General features: G+C 42.8%; 2 protein-coding genes across 2 annotated transcripts in view; one reads left to right on the forward strand and one right to left on the reverse strand.

Moving 5' to 3' along the window:
• The window catches only part of cdh23 (cadherin-related 23), a 704,187-nt gene that overhangs the window by 553,235 nt on the left and 134,617 nt on the right, over positions 1-16,335 (forward strand). The gene's annotated exons all lie outside the window — the stretch shown is intronic.
• The window catches only part of vsir (V-set immunoregulatory receptor), a 38,976-nt gene continuing 31,518 nt past the window's right edge, over positions 8,878-16,335 (reverse strand). The window contains exons 5-7 of the mRNA XM_041176121.1: positions 14,621-14,648; positions 13,413-13,588; positions 8,878-10,341 (exon numbers count right to left, since the gene is read on the reverse strand). Of these exons, the coding sequence (XP_041032055.1) occupies positions 10,316-10,341; positions 13,413-13,588; positions 14,621-14,648 (230 nt within the window). The 3' untranslated portion in view covers positions 8,878-10,315. The remainder of the gene's footprint in view (positions 10,342-13,412; positions 13,589-14,620; positions 14,649-16,335) is intronic.

Consider the following 16,335-nt stretch of genomic DNA (forward strand, 5'->3'; position numbering starts at 1 on the left):
AAGGATATTGAGGTGTTGGAGAAGGTGCAGAAAAAAAAAACACACAAGGATGATACCAGAATGGATAGGATATATTCATCAGGAAAGGCTGAACAGGCAGGAGCTCTTTTTCTCTGGAGAAGAGAAGCCTGAGGGGTGACGTGAGGGAGGCCTTCAGGATTATGAAAAGGTTTGATGGGGTAGACAAAGAGAAGATGCCTCCATTTGCAGGTACCACCAGACTAGGGCCACAAACATAAGATAATCACTAACATACCTGAATAGGGAACAGAGGATAAAACTCTTCACCCAGAGAGTTATGAGAATATGGAACTGACCACCACCTGAAGTAGTTGAGGCAAATGGTGTTGATGTTATTTAAGGGGAAGCTGGATAAACATGTGAGAGAGAAAGAAATGGAAGGATATGCTGATAGGGTTTAATGAAATGAGTTGGGGGGGAGGCTCGTTTGGAGCATGAACACCAGCACAGACCAGTTGGTTGGAGTGGCCTGTCTCCCGGCTGCAGACTCGATAGCTGGAATTTTCCAACCCTCCCGTTGGCAGGATCTTCTAGTCCCGCCAAAGTCAATGGAAATGCGGGTGGCTCACCACACCTGCCGTGGGGGAAGCCGCTGCACCGGGGCCGGAAAATCTTGGCTGATTCCTTTTTCCTCTTCAGGCCATTTTCTCTCTTTCACGCAATTTGCACTCGAGTTTCATGCTTTAGATTTTCCTGCCTACTCCTGCTTCTGGTAGTGTGCTCAATAGGCACCAGTCGAGAAGGGTCCCTGCTGGTGTGAAAGTGATGCCAATCAGAACATCTAGACTTTTCTGTTACAAGGCGCTTTCTTAAATGGATAATTTTAACAATTCCAAACAGAAAATCTACTTAGCAAGAGATTAGCGCGTGTTATTTTTAAGACACTGCACAGATCCACCATCAGCAGCTTCTGTTGGTGAATAACAATGAATGCCCTTCAACTTCTATTGCAGGTGAATTGGTCATGTTTCTTTCCCCCATGACCCTGGATGATGATGAGTTTCCACATTTGCCACTTCAAGTAGCGTTTGACATTTATATTTTGCTTAACCAGCATGGGATATGCCCCAAAACTCATCGGCATGCTTGTGTGACTCAATGCAAAAGACCACAGCATGCTGAGGTGATGTACCCAGAACTGAACACAGTGCTGCAGGTGGGGTTCCATTACAGGCACATGAAACAGCATTCATTGGAAGGCCCATAGAGGTTCTGCTGTACTTTCCTTCCCCACAGTGAAAGGTTTTACATTTAAATTGGAATGGCCTCTTTTGCCTGGCAGTGGGTGAAACTGTGCTAGTTTCCTCACTTAGGGCTCAATTATAAAGAGACCTATTGACGTTCCGGGACCTTGGTTTGCATTAACTCACGAGCCCCCATCCTATTTTAGGCAGGAACCCAATTTGCCTGGGGATCGAAATGGTGCACAAGGGTCAGGGCAATGTGGGAAAGTGTGGGAACCCACTCATCATTATCTGACCCTCCACGTGGTATCTACTGGGCGGATAAGTTTAAAATTGATCCCTTTTGCCTTTTTTGGTGCAAATTCTAAAAAGGGTTCTCCAAACTGAAGTTGGGATTGTTGTTGTGAAACTGAACGTTTCTGCTTTTGCAGAGTTATAATATTCCAGTTCTCAACACCATGGCATATTTCTGCTTTCTGACTATTGAAACAAGAAAGTGAAATTATAGCTCTAGCTTTTAACAGTGCTTCTCCCCCCTGCCCCCTACCAATGTCCTCACCTCTAACACCGCCCCCACTCCACCCACAGACATAAACATAGCACATCAACTTTCAGCTTCTCAGCAGTTTCAAAAGGAACGCAGAGAGGCAATAAACATTAGAATTTGGCCAACCTCTCTCACATTTACACATACATCACACTTGGCATAGACCCAGAGAAGTTCACAACAACTGTACCTTGGATTTGTATAACACTTTTAACATAGTCAAGTGCCTCAAGGCATCTAATGAGGCCATTATCAGACAATATGCGACACTGAGCCATATTCGAAGATATTAGGGCAGATGACCAAAAGCTTGATTAGTGGGATAGGTTATCAATGGCATCTTAAAGGAGAAAGAGGGTAGAGATGAGGTTTAGGGAGAGAATTCCAGAGCTTAGACCCAGCCGCTGGTGGTGGAGCAGTTAAAATTGGGGACACTCATGAGGCTGAAATTGGAGAAATGCAGGTATTTTAGAATACTCTAAGGCTGGAGGAGATTACAGAGATAGGGAAGGATGAGGCCCTGGAGGGATTTGTAAACAAAGATGAGAGTTGTAAAATTGAGGTGTGACTTAACCAGGAGCCATTGTGACCACGGGTAATGGGTGAACGGGATGGGGTGTGAGTTAGAACAAAGGCAGCAGTGTCCTGTCTTAACCACAAAGTGGACAAAGACTTTCTGAAGCAGCAAGAATCCCCTTTACAAAAGGTCTGTTTACAAAGGTCCTCTGATTTTATTCAGAGTGGTTGATATACATATTAGCACTCCTGATTGAGTTTCCCATTAAAATAATGTATATTTGGAAACTAGGTATGTAGCACAGCTTGTGCTGCACAATGCCCTTTATATGTTGAATTTTACAGCACAGAAACAAGCCATTGGGACCAGTTGGTCCAAGCTGGTGCTTATGCCTTCTCCCATCCGACTTTATCTAACCCTATGAGGCATAATCTTCCATGCTTTTTTCCCTCAGGTATGTATCCAGCTTCCCCTTAAATGCCTTGTGCATCCATGCGATTTGCCTCAGTTTACTCTCTTTAGCAGCGAGTTCCACATTCTCAGTTCTCTGGGTAAGGAAATTTCTCCTCAACTCCTTATTGGGTTTATCGGTGAATACCTTACATTTAAGATAAGATAGTTTAAAGTCGGTGAAAGGGAAGTTATTGGAATCCTTATTCAAAGATATCATAGAAAAATATTTGGAATCTGAAAACATGACCCATTCGTTCTAATGTATTGAGATCACTCATTTGCAGAACCCACCCTGATATCTTATGCAACATAAACAGAATCAATTTGATAAACAGGAAAACACTCCCTTAGAATAGGGTTGAAAGAGCCCAACTTCAAGGCTTTTGTCTCATCTCCATACCACAACCAATAATGAGTGCAAGGACAGAGTTTACACAGGTGAAGCTGTCTGTAAAAGTAGAACAAAAAGTTTTATTTCTGAAATTCTTTTTAACTCTTAGGAAATTAATTTTGATATAAAAAATCATACAACTTTAAATTTAATTAAAAACATACTATAAAATGACTTCATATTCAAAGTAATTTACATGTATTTTTGAATAATTAACAGACGTTGTTAACAAATATAGATTGTACATTTTTTATTACATAAAATATATAATGCGTACATTATGCCCAAGGGTCTAAGCTATTTATAATTGCACAGTATCAAATAAGAATATTATACATCATCCTTATAGGATGAAAGGTTACAGTAGAACAGGTTAATTCGGAGAGGGAGAGCAAAAATGTTATGAAAATTCAGTAAAATAAAAATCTGATAATTTACATTCTTTATAAGCCATCAATTCTCGACCAAGTCAGAGCAGAATTTTATTGTTGGAACCATTAGCTATCAGTCATGTGTTGTCCCCTCATAGTAGCCATACAGTAATCAGAAGCCCTATTAGGATTACACTGCCTATAGAAAAACTTTGATTTGCAATTGCTCTGAATGATGGAACATTTTTAGCACAATAGTCATCTTTGTTGATTTGTCCATGCAGAAAGATATTGGCTGGGATTTTCCGGCCTCCCTATGGTGGGCTCCGCTGGGGGGAATGCGGCGGCCCAGACACCAGTCCATTGACTTTCGGCAGCACCAGACGATCCCGGGGGTGGGTGGAGCTGGAAAGTCTCGTCCATTGTTTACAGGGAGAGAGGAGAGAGTTTGTTTTGTGTAATCGAACTTCCCTCCCCGCAAGTGCCAAATGCATATAATGCCTTTCACATGTTTCTTATTACCCCTGCACTAATAACAATTAGTCACCAACAGATAAACTATTAACTGGTGACTCCCACTATTGCATGGCCAGGACAAGAAATGTGCAGATCCCCAACTTAGAAATCATAAAAGCAGTTGAAATTGGACCCTAAAGTCAGCCTGAGAGAACATCTTGTATTTATATAGCCCTATACAACCCTTGGCCTCATGGAAGCATCTCAAAGCACTCCTCGCACAATTAGCCAAGGTGTCACAACTGTTTTGCCAACAACCATGGCAGCTATTTTGCTCTTGCTTCCCATCCCTCACTGAGTATACCCATGAGCAGAATTTTTTTTAAAATTCATTCACAGGATATGGACGTCGTTGACTAGGCCAGCATTTATTACCCATCCCTAATTGCCTTTGTTCAGAGGGCATTTTTAAAAGTCAGCCCCGTTGCTGTGGGTCTGGCATCACATGGCCAGACCAGGTGAGGGCAGCAGATTTCCTTCCCTAAAGGACATTGGTGAACCAGGCGGGTTTTTATGACAATTGACAATGGCTTCATGGTCACCATTAGACTTTTAATTCCAGATATTTATTGACTTCAAATTCCACCATCTGTCGTGGCAGGATTCGAACCCAGATCCCCAGAGCATTACCATGAGATTTGGATTTACCAGTCCAGTGACAATACCATTACCGCCAGTTTATGAAGCTTTGGTGATTGTGGTTGCAGGAAGAAAGCTAAACGAGGCACCAGGAGAACTTTGAATAGCACCATGACACCTTCCACATCCAAACAGAAAGAAGAAGCTTCTATTTAAGAATGGTGCCTTTCACAATCCCAGCATGTCCCAAAACACTTAAGATCCAACGAAACTGTTTTAACGTAAGAAACGCAGCAGCCAATATTTGCACAGCAAGCTCCAACAAACAACAATGTGATAATGATTAGATGATGTGTCTCTGTGTTTTTAAGAACAGGTACACCTCACAGGTAGGGGGAGAATTTTCAAGAGAGTTAAAGAGAGTGTTGGCTTTAACATGAATCTGATCAGTCAAAACTGTAAACTTCACTTGGCCTCTGCTTAAAATGTTTTCAATGAATCATTTTGCCCTTGAACAAATGGTATTAATAGGAATTTTACTTATTTAGAATATGTGGTCTGTGATAAGGTTCCTTCAGGAATGACTGAACAGCTAGGATCCTATGGGATTCGAGAATCCTTACCCTGGATCGCTTGCTGTTGGTTGAGGGATAAATATTGGCCTGGACGCTGGGGATTACTCCACTGCTGTTCTTCGAGCTAGTGTCGTGGGATATTTTATGTCTGCCTGAGAGGGCAGGTGGGGCCTTGGTTTAACATCTCATCCAAAAGACAGCACCTCTGCCAGTTTAGCACTCCATCAGTACTGCACTGGGCCTGTTAACATAGCAGCTATGCTCAAGCCTCTGAAGTGAATTCAAACCCACAACCTTCTAACTGTGTGAAGAGTGTACCGCTGCTGACATCTACCATCCGACAGACAGGCAGCATTTTATATTTCACGCAAAGGACAGCACTTCAGATGTTGCAGATGGGCCTCCTGTACTGCTCTGGTTGCATGAGCAGTTTGCTTGCTTAAGTAGGTAAGACTGGAGTAAACGGAAAGGGGGTGTGCAGTGGCCTGAAGGAGTGCTTACTGCTTCAGCCTTGGCGAGAGATTAAACATGGTGAAACAAAGCTTGTGTGCACTCCACACACTTACCCTCACATTTGGGGAATTATTAGTTAGTTCCAAACCATGGTGGAAGCGTAGATATTTCCTGTGAAATCATGAACCTGTTGCTGATCAGCATGTTTGTGTTTGTTAGACATGGCACAGAGGGAAGAACCCTGCCCCAGTGTGTAAAAAGGCTGATGGACAAATGGACAATCACAGCGAGCGATCCAGGGTAAGGATTCCCGAATCCCATGGGATCCAAGTTGTTCAGTCGTTCCTGAAGGAACCTTATCACAGACCACGTATTCTAAATAAGTAAAATTCCTATTAATACCATTTTTTCAAGGGCAAAATGATTCATTGAAAACATTTTAAGCAGAGGCCAAGTGAAGTTTACAGTTTTGACTGATCAGATTCATGTTAAAGCCAATACTCTCTTTAACTCTCTTGAAAATTCTCCCCCTACCTGTGAGGTGTATCTGTTCTTAAAAACTAAAAGTGCCGGAAATGTACAGGAGGTGCATCAGATTCTGAAGGATGAAGACTGATGTAGTTCTGATAAAAGATGCACACCTGAAGCAGTAAGCTGATCCTTTCTGTTTCCAGATGCTGGCGTACCTGCTGCATATTATCGGTTTTTAATCCAGGTGTACAGCAATTGCAGATTTTGCCTTTCTGACCCTCACAGCTATGTTCACTGCAGCTCTTGCAGCTGTAACTTGCTGTGGAAGGCAGGATGTTGCACAATTGCTGCAAACCTGAATGATATCTCTTCATATGTAGCTCTTCACTCACACCTTTTGCTCCTCACCTTCATTGCCCTTCCTTTGTGGCCGCAACTTCACTGTCTCTGGCAGTGCAACCAGCAGCGCTGAGCTGTCAGAAGTGCCACAGTAAAAGCACTTACACCTATGGTATTGTCTGATAAGGCTCCTGTGTAGAGCCTTGGGATGTTTTACTATGTTAAAGACGCGTTGTTCAATTACAGCCATTAATGGTCAGTCTGTAGGGTGAGCAGGTCTTAAGAGGAAATGACTGAAACAGCCACGCTGTGGGTGATTGATCTTAATGACTCCTCCAACATATAGTTGCCAGCTCAAATCACTCCCATGCTGCTCCCTGTGAAACAACATTCTAGTTGTTTGATGTGGCTCTTGACGGTAATCTTGCACAAAGCTAATAGTGTTTCTCTCTGTTTGAAATCAATTTTAACCTCATCTGCAACAAGTAAAAGGTGATCTTTGCAGCTCACAAAGCTGGTGTCTCTCGTCTGCTTACCTATAACCAGTGTTTTATTGACCAATCTTGTGCCCATGAAATATTAATAGGTAAATATAAACATTTCAGCTGATAGTTTAACCTCCCCAGGTTTGGTTATGTACACCAGACTTTAGGTGTGAAGAGTTTTAACCATCCTTTATTTTCTAAAGCTTAAAGACATAACAGAAACCTGCTATGTAAGTCTGATATTTTGTTTTCTGAATTCCATTTAAATAGCTTAAAGCACTCCACCAGTATAAACATTGGTTCAATTTTCGTAAAATAAAACTGAAGCAGCTTTTCGGAACGACTGCAATAAATCCTCCTGCATATTGCCCGGCCCTGAAAGGAAGTTTGAGACCAGGTTTGATCTCCAAGTGATGATTGTTGACCATTTTTCTGATGGCTTTGCCACGCGCGTTCACTTACAGTTTGGGACTGTGTAGATTGGCAAATAAAACTGCTGAGCAGAAATCCATGCTGGACTATAAGTAGCCAGAGCTGTATTTCCCCCAGCCACCCCGCCCCATCTTCTCCTCGCACCCACCCCCCACCCACCCCACCCCAGCCAAACCAATAGCAAATTTTCAAACTTTGAATTAGTTCATTTGAAAGTGTGTATAATTTGACTAGATGATCTAGGACATTAAAAGGAAAAATATGTAGCTTTACAGTGATTATAGAATCAAAGAATGATACACCAAAGGAAGCCATTCAGCCCAACTGTGCCAGTTCTTTGAAAGAGGTATCCAATTAGTCCCATTCCCCCAGCTCTTTCCTTGTAGTCCTGCAAATTTTTCCACTTCATGTATTTATCCAAGTCCCTTTTGAAAGCTACTATTGAATCTGCTTCAACCACTCTCTCTGGCAGCACTTTCCAGTCAAAACTAGCTGCAGTATTGGGCTAAAAGACTCAGCTTTAACCTGATATATTTTCAGTCTTTACATCCTAATGGTAGTTCTACACTAAGGGGAGGTGGTGGCGTAGTGGTATTGTCACTGGACCAGGGACCCAGGGTAACGCTTTGAATCCCACCACAGCCGATGGTGGAATTTGAACTCAATTTTTAAAAAAAAACTGGAATTAAAAGTCTGATGATGACCGGAACCATCCAATAAAAACCCACCTGGTTTACTGATGTCTTTTAGGGAAGGAAATCTGCTGTCCTTACCTGGTCTGGCCTACACGTGACTCCAGACCCACAGCAATGTGATTCTTCAAAACAAAAAATGCCCTCTGACAAGGGCAATTGAGGAAAAAAAAACAAATTAAAAATAAAACTGCAGCCAGACTTCTGATTTGTGCCTCAGCTGTAAGGCTCCTCACCGGGAGCATTCATTAGAATATTGCCTCTAATGGAATAATATAAAGAAAAGCCCCTTCCCATTCCTACATTGAGATCCAAATGACCTGTTTAGTTACCCATCTTGTAAAACCAAGAAAACGTTCACCAGCCCCTGTTATTCAAATACACTGCTGTTCAGAACACTGCTGCTTCTTGGTTTCAACTATGAAACTGAAAAACATGTTGCTCTGAGAAAAAATGCTTTGCATGCACATCCAACCTTTTGCAATAATAGCCCACAACTGTTCTGTGCACCTTAGTGTATTACAGAACATGCTGTTTGACACCTCCATTTTAAATTGCTTTCAAATTCCCTCCATCATCTTATGCCATCCAACTCCTCCCCCCCATCCCAGCTCTGTAATATACTCCAGCTCTGCACTCCTCCAATTCTTGCCTCTTGCGCATCCTCAAATTTCATCACTCCATCATTGGCAGCCATGCTCTCTGGGCCCTTAAGCTCTGGAATCTCTCCACATCTCGTACTCCTCCTTTTAAGGTGCTGCTTAAAAGCTACCTCCAGTGCAGGTATTTGTCAAGTTGTTGTGATGTATACGTTGTTTGGAGCACAGCAAAAAATTTTCAAACAATGTGCATTTGAAAAGAAAGGGTTCATTGTTTCAGGTTTATATTGATAGCTTTAACCAAAAACTGGATCAGAACCATTAAACATACCTGTAACTTTCTACATCAAGCTCTAGGTAAAAATTTTTAGTGACTTCTGATTTTTAAAACTAATCAGTGCTTGTCTCAATCATTCAGGAATCCTGTTTCACCCTAAGCACCCATAAACACTGTAATTGATTGAAATTTGCTCTTTGGTTATATAGAAAAGAAAAATTAATGTTACCACCAACATCAACAATAATACTGACAGAAAATAATTCGTACTTGCAGCTGTGATGGCACAACCCACTGGAGACTGTTCTAGAAAGTGAAATGTTGCTAAATGGGAAACACTGACCACTCGAACCCCACAATGTCACAATAGAAATAGCCGGCTTTAAAAATACAGCGCTCCTGTTGTTGTCAAAGTTTAGCAAGTTACCTCCACATGGAACTTCATTTGATCAGTGAGGTAAGTAACTAGTTATTTAGAAGCCAGCATTTTCACTGACGCTAGGGGCTTACACCAGATTTGGGAATGAATCATTCGTCATGTGTTAAGTATAGAAACTCACAGGATCTCAGGTGTTGGACCAAGTTATTCATCTCTTCCCAACCCCTCCTCCCTTCCCAACCCACTTGAGTGTGTTTGGGTGGAAATTGTTCATGTTGGCATGACGACACAAAAGCCAGTGACAGAAGACTAAAATTTCCTAGAGAGGTAGTTCTGACAAAATACTGTTGCTATGCAGGAATGTGCTTGTTTGGAAGAGCATTTTTTGACATAATTAAATCATCTCCTTGAAAGCAGTGAGTTGTACACTTGCACATGCACACTCATCCGCATCAGCTGCCGTGGGGCACATCCCTGTGAGATTTTCATCTCAGGCATGAGGTCAATGATCAGCCTTCCTTGTACTGAATGGTGGAGCAGCCTCAAAGAGCCATATGGTCTACCCCTGCTCCTATTTCTCCTGTTCTTATGTGAGGCATGCCTCTCTGACAGAGACCGGATCTGGCTCAGAATCTGGGTTTTGAGGGTCCAAATGAGTCAAGTGTTAGACAGTGATTGTTCACATCTGGTTATTGCGGGTCAAGAGGGGAGGAGGGAGATTACAGCTGAGGAGATCTGTACAGATATTCCATGCGTAGGCAGACACACATTACATCAGCTAATTGCTTAATTAGCTTTGTAAGCAATTTAGCCAACTAACACCAATATACTTAAATGTATTGGCGGTAATACTAACTGTTGGCGATTTCCAACATAGCCTGATTTTTACATAAAACTGCTGGAAGTTACATGAGTGGAATGCATTTCGTTTTGTGTCTGTTCATCATTGTTTTCTGTCAGATGGTATCACCTTTCTAGTCATCTGCCACAACAGCCATGATCCCAAACGTGGCACATGCCAGTTTATGCCTGCATCACTTCGGGGAGTCGGGCACTAGTTCTGTCAAAGGAAAAAGAGTAAAAGTAGAGTCAACTTAGGGATTTGTTGTTCAATTGTAGAATTGTGGTCCCTACTACTTCTGCCTACCCTTGTCAACGTTACTGATAATTCCAATTATGGATTATTTACCTGTAGATCAGCAGTGATGCACAAACCCTCTTTGAAGCAACAATTTTGTCTGGTGCCCACGATGGTGGAAAAATTCCTTAAGTTATCATGAAGCATTGAAAACTCAGTTGGACTTCTGTTCTCCCAAGATTACGACTAAGTTTTATCCAAGCTGGTTGAGCCTTTGGAGAAAGAGGGAGGTCCTTCCTATAAAGGGCTGAATTTTCACCTCGGAGGTGAGAAACGGGAGGTCCTGAACCAGCCCCTAGGGGGAGCAAACCGTCACTAACCTGGGGTTTTGACCAGGGCAGTTCCTTAATGGGCATGGAGGTTAACCACCCTATCCAGTTAAGGGCAGCAGATGAGCTCACAAAGGCCTTCCAACTTCAGAGGAGCAGCCGACTGCAGTTAAGGGTAAGGAACTGAGAAGCTGCTTCAACTTGAAGATGCTCTCTCAACAACTTTTTAAGGATTTAATTAAAAACAGAAAAACAGCCAGGTTATCACGTACATAGGGATCCATTTTCTGCAAACAAAAGGAATACGTTCAAGCCTTCTTTGAATGACCCAGTAGCTTGGGAGCCTATAGTTGACCGTTACTTCCTCCATGGCAACACCTCAGCCAATCAGAGTCAACTTGCCAACCAACCAGCACACTTTTGTCCTGTAGTATAAATTGTTGTGATCGTTTGAAATTTGGCATTCTTGCATTTGCCCTGACGAGTGTGAGATGAAAAGCTTTGGCAATATTCAGTAATAAATGTAGTATATTGGCAGTGGCCAGCCATTCGTTCATGAAAAATGGCACATTCACATATAGCACATCAGTTTCACCAAAGTTTAGGGTTGATGAAGTTGTAATGTGGTTATGTAGTAAGGAGATTTCCACTGAGAGTGAGAGCAAAAATGTTGAACAATACTACCAATTTCAGTTCTGAGGTCATTTTGTCCTTGATACTTTCTTAGTAGGAAGTGGTTTTCAGTGGCATCCTGTGTCTGTGAGATACTTCTCATCAAAGAAGTGGCTTTAATTGTGAAATAGAATACCTGTATTTCCTGCTACCTTTTGGGTTTTTTTATTAAAAATATCTCTCTTTTTATCTCTGCACAACTTTCAACCTCTTTGCTGCATTAGTTTCTGTTCCCGAATTGACATTGTAAGTGTACCGCTTATTTTCTACATAATGGGACTACTGTGTAATCGTGTGTTTGTCAAGGTGAGAGGGGTTGCTGGTTTTTCTCTTTGTGTGCCCAAGGTCACCAGGAAGTGGTGCTCAACAGAACAAAAACATAGGGCAGGATGTAAAACCTGCCAACAAGTCGCTATCATCCATTGTACACTGTCACACAAAGTCAAAATTACCCACTCTGCATTTGCACTGTCTCTCATACATAGCAATCAGATATCTTCACCCAATGAAGCATTGGATTACTTCTGTTTCCTTTCTTGCTAACCACCTCTGGCTCTACAACCCTCCGAAGGCTCTGCTCTCCTCCAATCCAGCCTTTTGCGCATTTCGGATTTTAATCACTCCCCCATTGGCGGCCATGCCTTCAGCCGCCTGGAGACTAAGCTCTGGAATTTCCTCCCTAAACTTCTTCACCTGTCTATCTCCCTCCTGCTTAAAACTTATCTCTTTGATCAAGCTTATGGTTTCCTGTCCTAATATCTCCCAATATGGCTCAGTGTCAAATTATATTTGATAACGTTTCTCAGAAACACCTAGGGACTTTTTACTCCCTTATAGGCGCCAAGTAAATACAGGTTGTTTTTGAGCCTTCGGTTCAATAGATTTAGAAATGCACTCAACATTTAAGTAATACTCGACGTGTAATTTCTTACTGTGATGCATTGGTTAGTGTGCACAGCCTCACCATCTCTGTAAAAGTTTCTGATTGTTAACCACAATACCACTGCCAGCCCAGGTATGTGCGCAGTTTGTACAGCTCGCTGAGTGCAGTATTTTCACCTCTCCATTGAACTCTGGTTTCATTTGGGTTATGGCATGTTCAAATCTAACCAGGATAAAATGTAAATTGAATAACTATGCATGGTCTAATCCTGTTCCCAAATCAAATGAGTGTCTCTTTCCTTCTCTCTTCAACAAGTAGGTTAAAAATGTGTTTGAGTAAATTTGAAAAATATTTCTTGGGAAATGTTTCACACAAGAAATGGGGGAGGCAATAATGTATTGTCGCTGGACTAGTAATCCAGAGACGCAGGGTAATCCTGTGGGGACCTGGGTTCGAATCCCGCCACAGCAGATGGTGGAATTTGAGTTCAATTAAAAATAAATCTGGAATTAAAAGTTTAATGATGACCATGAAACCATTGTCAATTGTTGTAAAAACCCATCTCGTTCACTAATGTACTTTTAGGGAAGGAAATCTGCTGTCCTTACCTGGTCTGACCTACATGTGACTCCAGACCCACAGTAATGTGGTTAATTCTTAGCTGACCTCTGAACAAGGGTAATTTGAGATGGGCAACAAATGCTGGCCTAGCCAGCGACACCCACATCCCAAGAATGAATAACAAAAAATAATCTTCAGCAGAGTTCTGACACAAGAACACTCTCTGCCCTCAAGCTCAGGCTGTTCTCTCTTTCCTCTTCCCTGCCTCACTCTCTCTGTCTTGCTCTCTCTACTCTCCAACTTCTCTCCCATTTACGTCCGCCCGAGAGGGTAGGCAGCCTCAGTTTGACATGTCTTCTGAAAGATGGAACCCCTCAGCAGTGCAGCACTTCCTCAGTACTGGCACTGGGTATGTCAGAGTAGATTTTTGTGCTGAGGTTCCTGGAGTGATCAGAGTGCTACCCACTGAGCCAAGACTGATACCCAAGAATTCAGAGGTTGCCCAAGTAAAACATTTGCAGGAAATCCCACTGTTTGCTACCCTAGACACGCATGACAGATTTTATAAAGTGCCCACGCATGCAAAAGACAGAAGGAAGTAAACTTACCCAGTACTGGAAAGAAGCGTGGCACTGTCTCAGGAGAAAGTGGAGTGTTGGGTTCAGAGAGGAGATGGCGATCAGATTCTGATTGAAGTCGGGTGATGCCTGGTGCTCTTGGTTTCACTTCTGAATTTTGAGCTGGAATTTCCTCAAATACTGGATTCTCCACACCTATAGCCTCACTGTAAAACAGGAAAACAAAGGTGACCGAATTCTTCATTCTCTCGTATTGGACCTGAGCTTATTTAATTCTCCCAATTAGTGCAAAACAGGTTTGATCGTCTCAGGGTTATTTCCCCAGTTTTCTGCATCGTTATCTTATATTTTGCAGGAAATTATGATGGTCTAATTTTCGTTTATCTTGCTGGGTATCCATAAACCCAAAGAGCAGGATAACCTACATCAAGTTCAAACTTCTACTCGCCCTGTGATACTTCCCACCAATCAATCAACTGTGTTGCCCTGTTCCTTCAGGCCAGTGCTATTTAAAATGGACACACCAATGGGGAAGAAGTAAAAAGCAAAGAATAACTGGACAAGCCAAACGTCATGACAATAATCCCAGCAACAAGTTGTGGTCTGGTCCTGGATCCACTCTGTATTAACGAGAGGGCGGAGAGCTGCTCTGCAGAAAGACCTTCATCACTCCTGTTCTTAGCTGCCATGAGAGTAGCCTAGGGTGACTCTACCCCTCTTCCCCCTCTGGGAGGTAGCAAATCTCCAATTTAATTAACCCTATGTAGAATGGATGAATCGAGTTCCTTTGAGTGCTCGTGCAACATGATAGTAGAGTGGTGAAGTACCGGTCCACTCCACTAAATACCCCATGTGTATGTGGCTATGTGGTAACAGGAGAGAAATAACATTAAAAATAAGATTTATCAGTGATTTGCCCATTTACCCTCCCTGCCTTTACTGTAAGTACTTGCTAGTGGACACTCTTTGACTTGAACTGAACTAAGGTCTGCGCCAGGATTTTATGGCCTCGCAATGGCTTGTCTCCCCATTAACCCCCCTTCCCCCCACCCCCACCCGGCAGATGCAGTGAGCCATTTAAATCTCCATTCAGTTCGGCAGAACCATAATATCCTGCCAGGCGGGAGGGGCTGTAAAATGCTGGCCCTGGAACCCTGACTCTATCCTGTACAACAGGGCAAAGAAAAGGAGAAAGCTTCCTAAAGTTCAAAAGAAAATTTTGAGGATAAAAAACATACCTATCCATCCGGACAAGCTCATGGGCTCCTGCAATGAGAGACAAGTGAGATAAGAATTAAAAAGATTTCATGTGCAGATTGCAGCAGCAAGGGCGCAACTGATTTAAAGCTTTACAAATTACACATTAATTACATTGAGTTTACAGCACAGAAACAGGCCATTTCACCCAACTGATCTATACTGACGTTGATGCTCCACTTGAGGCTTCATCACACACTAGCAGCATAGCCTTCTATTCATTGCTGTCTTGTGCTTATCTAGCTTCCCCTTAAGTGTATCTGTACTATTCCATTACAGGTTAAAGGTCTGTTTCCACTCATAATTTTTGACAACATTGCTGACTGCAGCTTGCTTTCTACTACTCTGGCTGTGTCATGAGACAGTGTAGAGGTGGAGCAGGAAAGTTTTGTCAGATGCCTGATTACAATCATCTGAAACCTCTGCTATTTCTATAACGCTTTCATCAAACATTGGTGGGGATATTGCCTGTTAAATTATGCTGATTAGGTTATACTTTCTCCCACACTTAAACCACAAGTACAAGCATTCTTAACCTAGGTTGACACTGACTGGAGTGCAGCTTTGAGGAGCTGCACTACAAATACAATTTCAAACCATGGCCCTGTCTTGCTCTTGTAATTATTCAGGTAGACATCAAACACTATGAACAAGAATATTCTTCCCTCAGCCAACACCAGCAGAAACAGATTAGCAGCTCATTCCTATTCCAATTTGCTGCTCTATGTGGCATCTTGCTGTATATAAAATGGATTCCCTGTTTGCCTACATAACAGAAATACAGAATTTCCAGGGTCGTTCATTATGTGTGAAATACGAGCTCTGAAACACAAGGGCCCAGATTTCCCAGCCTCCGGATGGTCCGAGACCCACAGTACCCTGCAAGATGCCGCAAGGCACTGACTCCATGGGAATTTCCCAAGAAGTTTCAACTTCCAATGGGCAATACTTCAGCTCCCCAGAGCCTTGCAAATAGTCTCCAACTCGGAGACTTCAGATGGTTCTGACTTACTTACCTGGATAGTTATCCAGGAGATGTTAGACAGTTTTAAAAAAAACCTAGTCTAGCCTCCTTATCCCCCAATCACTCATACTGACCCCCTTGAACTTCCCTGACTTCCGCCCCTCTGACTTGACCGGACCAGTCCCCACGCCCCGACTATCCCCTGACCCTCCGAACCCCCCAACGACCTGACTCCACCCACAACCACCCAATTTTCCCCCCACCCAACCACCACTCCAACCTACCTGCCATTCTATCGACTCACCCACCACACCCACCCAACCCCTTACCCACTTAGCTTCGTTCCATAGCTTTTCAGAAAAGCTTTAAATGCCTCAAAGCATCGTCATAGCGCAAGGCAAGGAGGAAGATGAGCCACACCCACTTTATACAACGCCGGCTGCCATATTCTGGTGAGTAAAGAGTTTAAATGCCCCAAACTCTTGACTTACCAGAATACAGGAGCTAATGCCATTAATAGCGGACGTAGCTCATCTCCCCCAACGATCCAGCACCCATGCAGAAGCTGTTCCATTTCAGGTACGCTCCGCATTTCGGGGAAGCTGGGATCGGAGGTCCTGGCCAAAAATGTGGAGTTCTGGCTTGGCGGAGAAAAGTAGCAGTGGAATGGCAATCCAATGGTGATTGTCACACCTCAGAAGACTTGGGCCAAATGAGGGTTCTTCATAAATG

This window comes from Carcharodon carcharias, chromosome 28, assembly GCF_017639515.1.
Source record: "Carcharodon carcharias isolate sCarCar2 chromosome 28, sCarCar2.pri, whole genome shotgun sequence".
NCBI lineage: Eukaryota > Metazoa > Chordata > Chondrichthyes > Lamniformes > Lamnidae > Carcharodon > Carcharodon carcharias.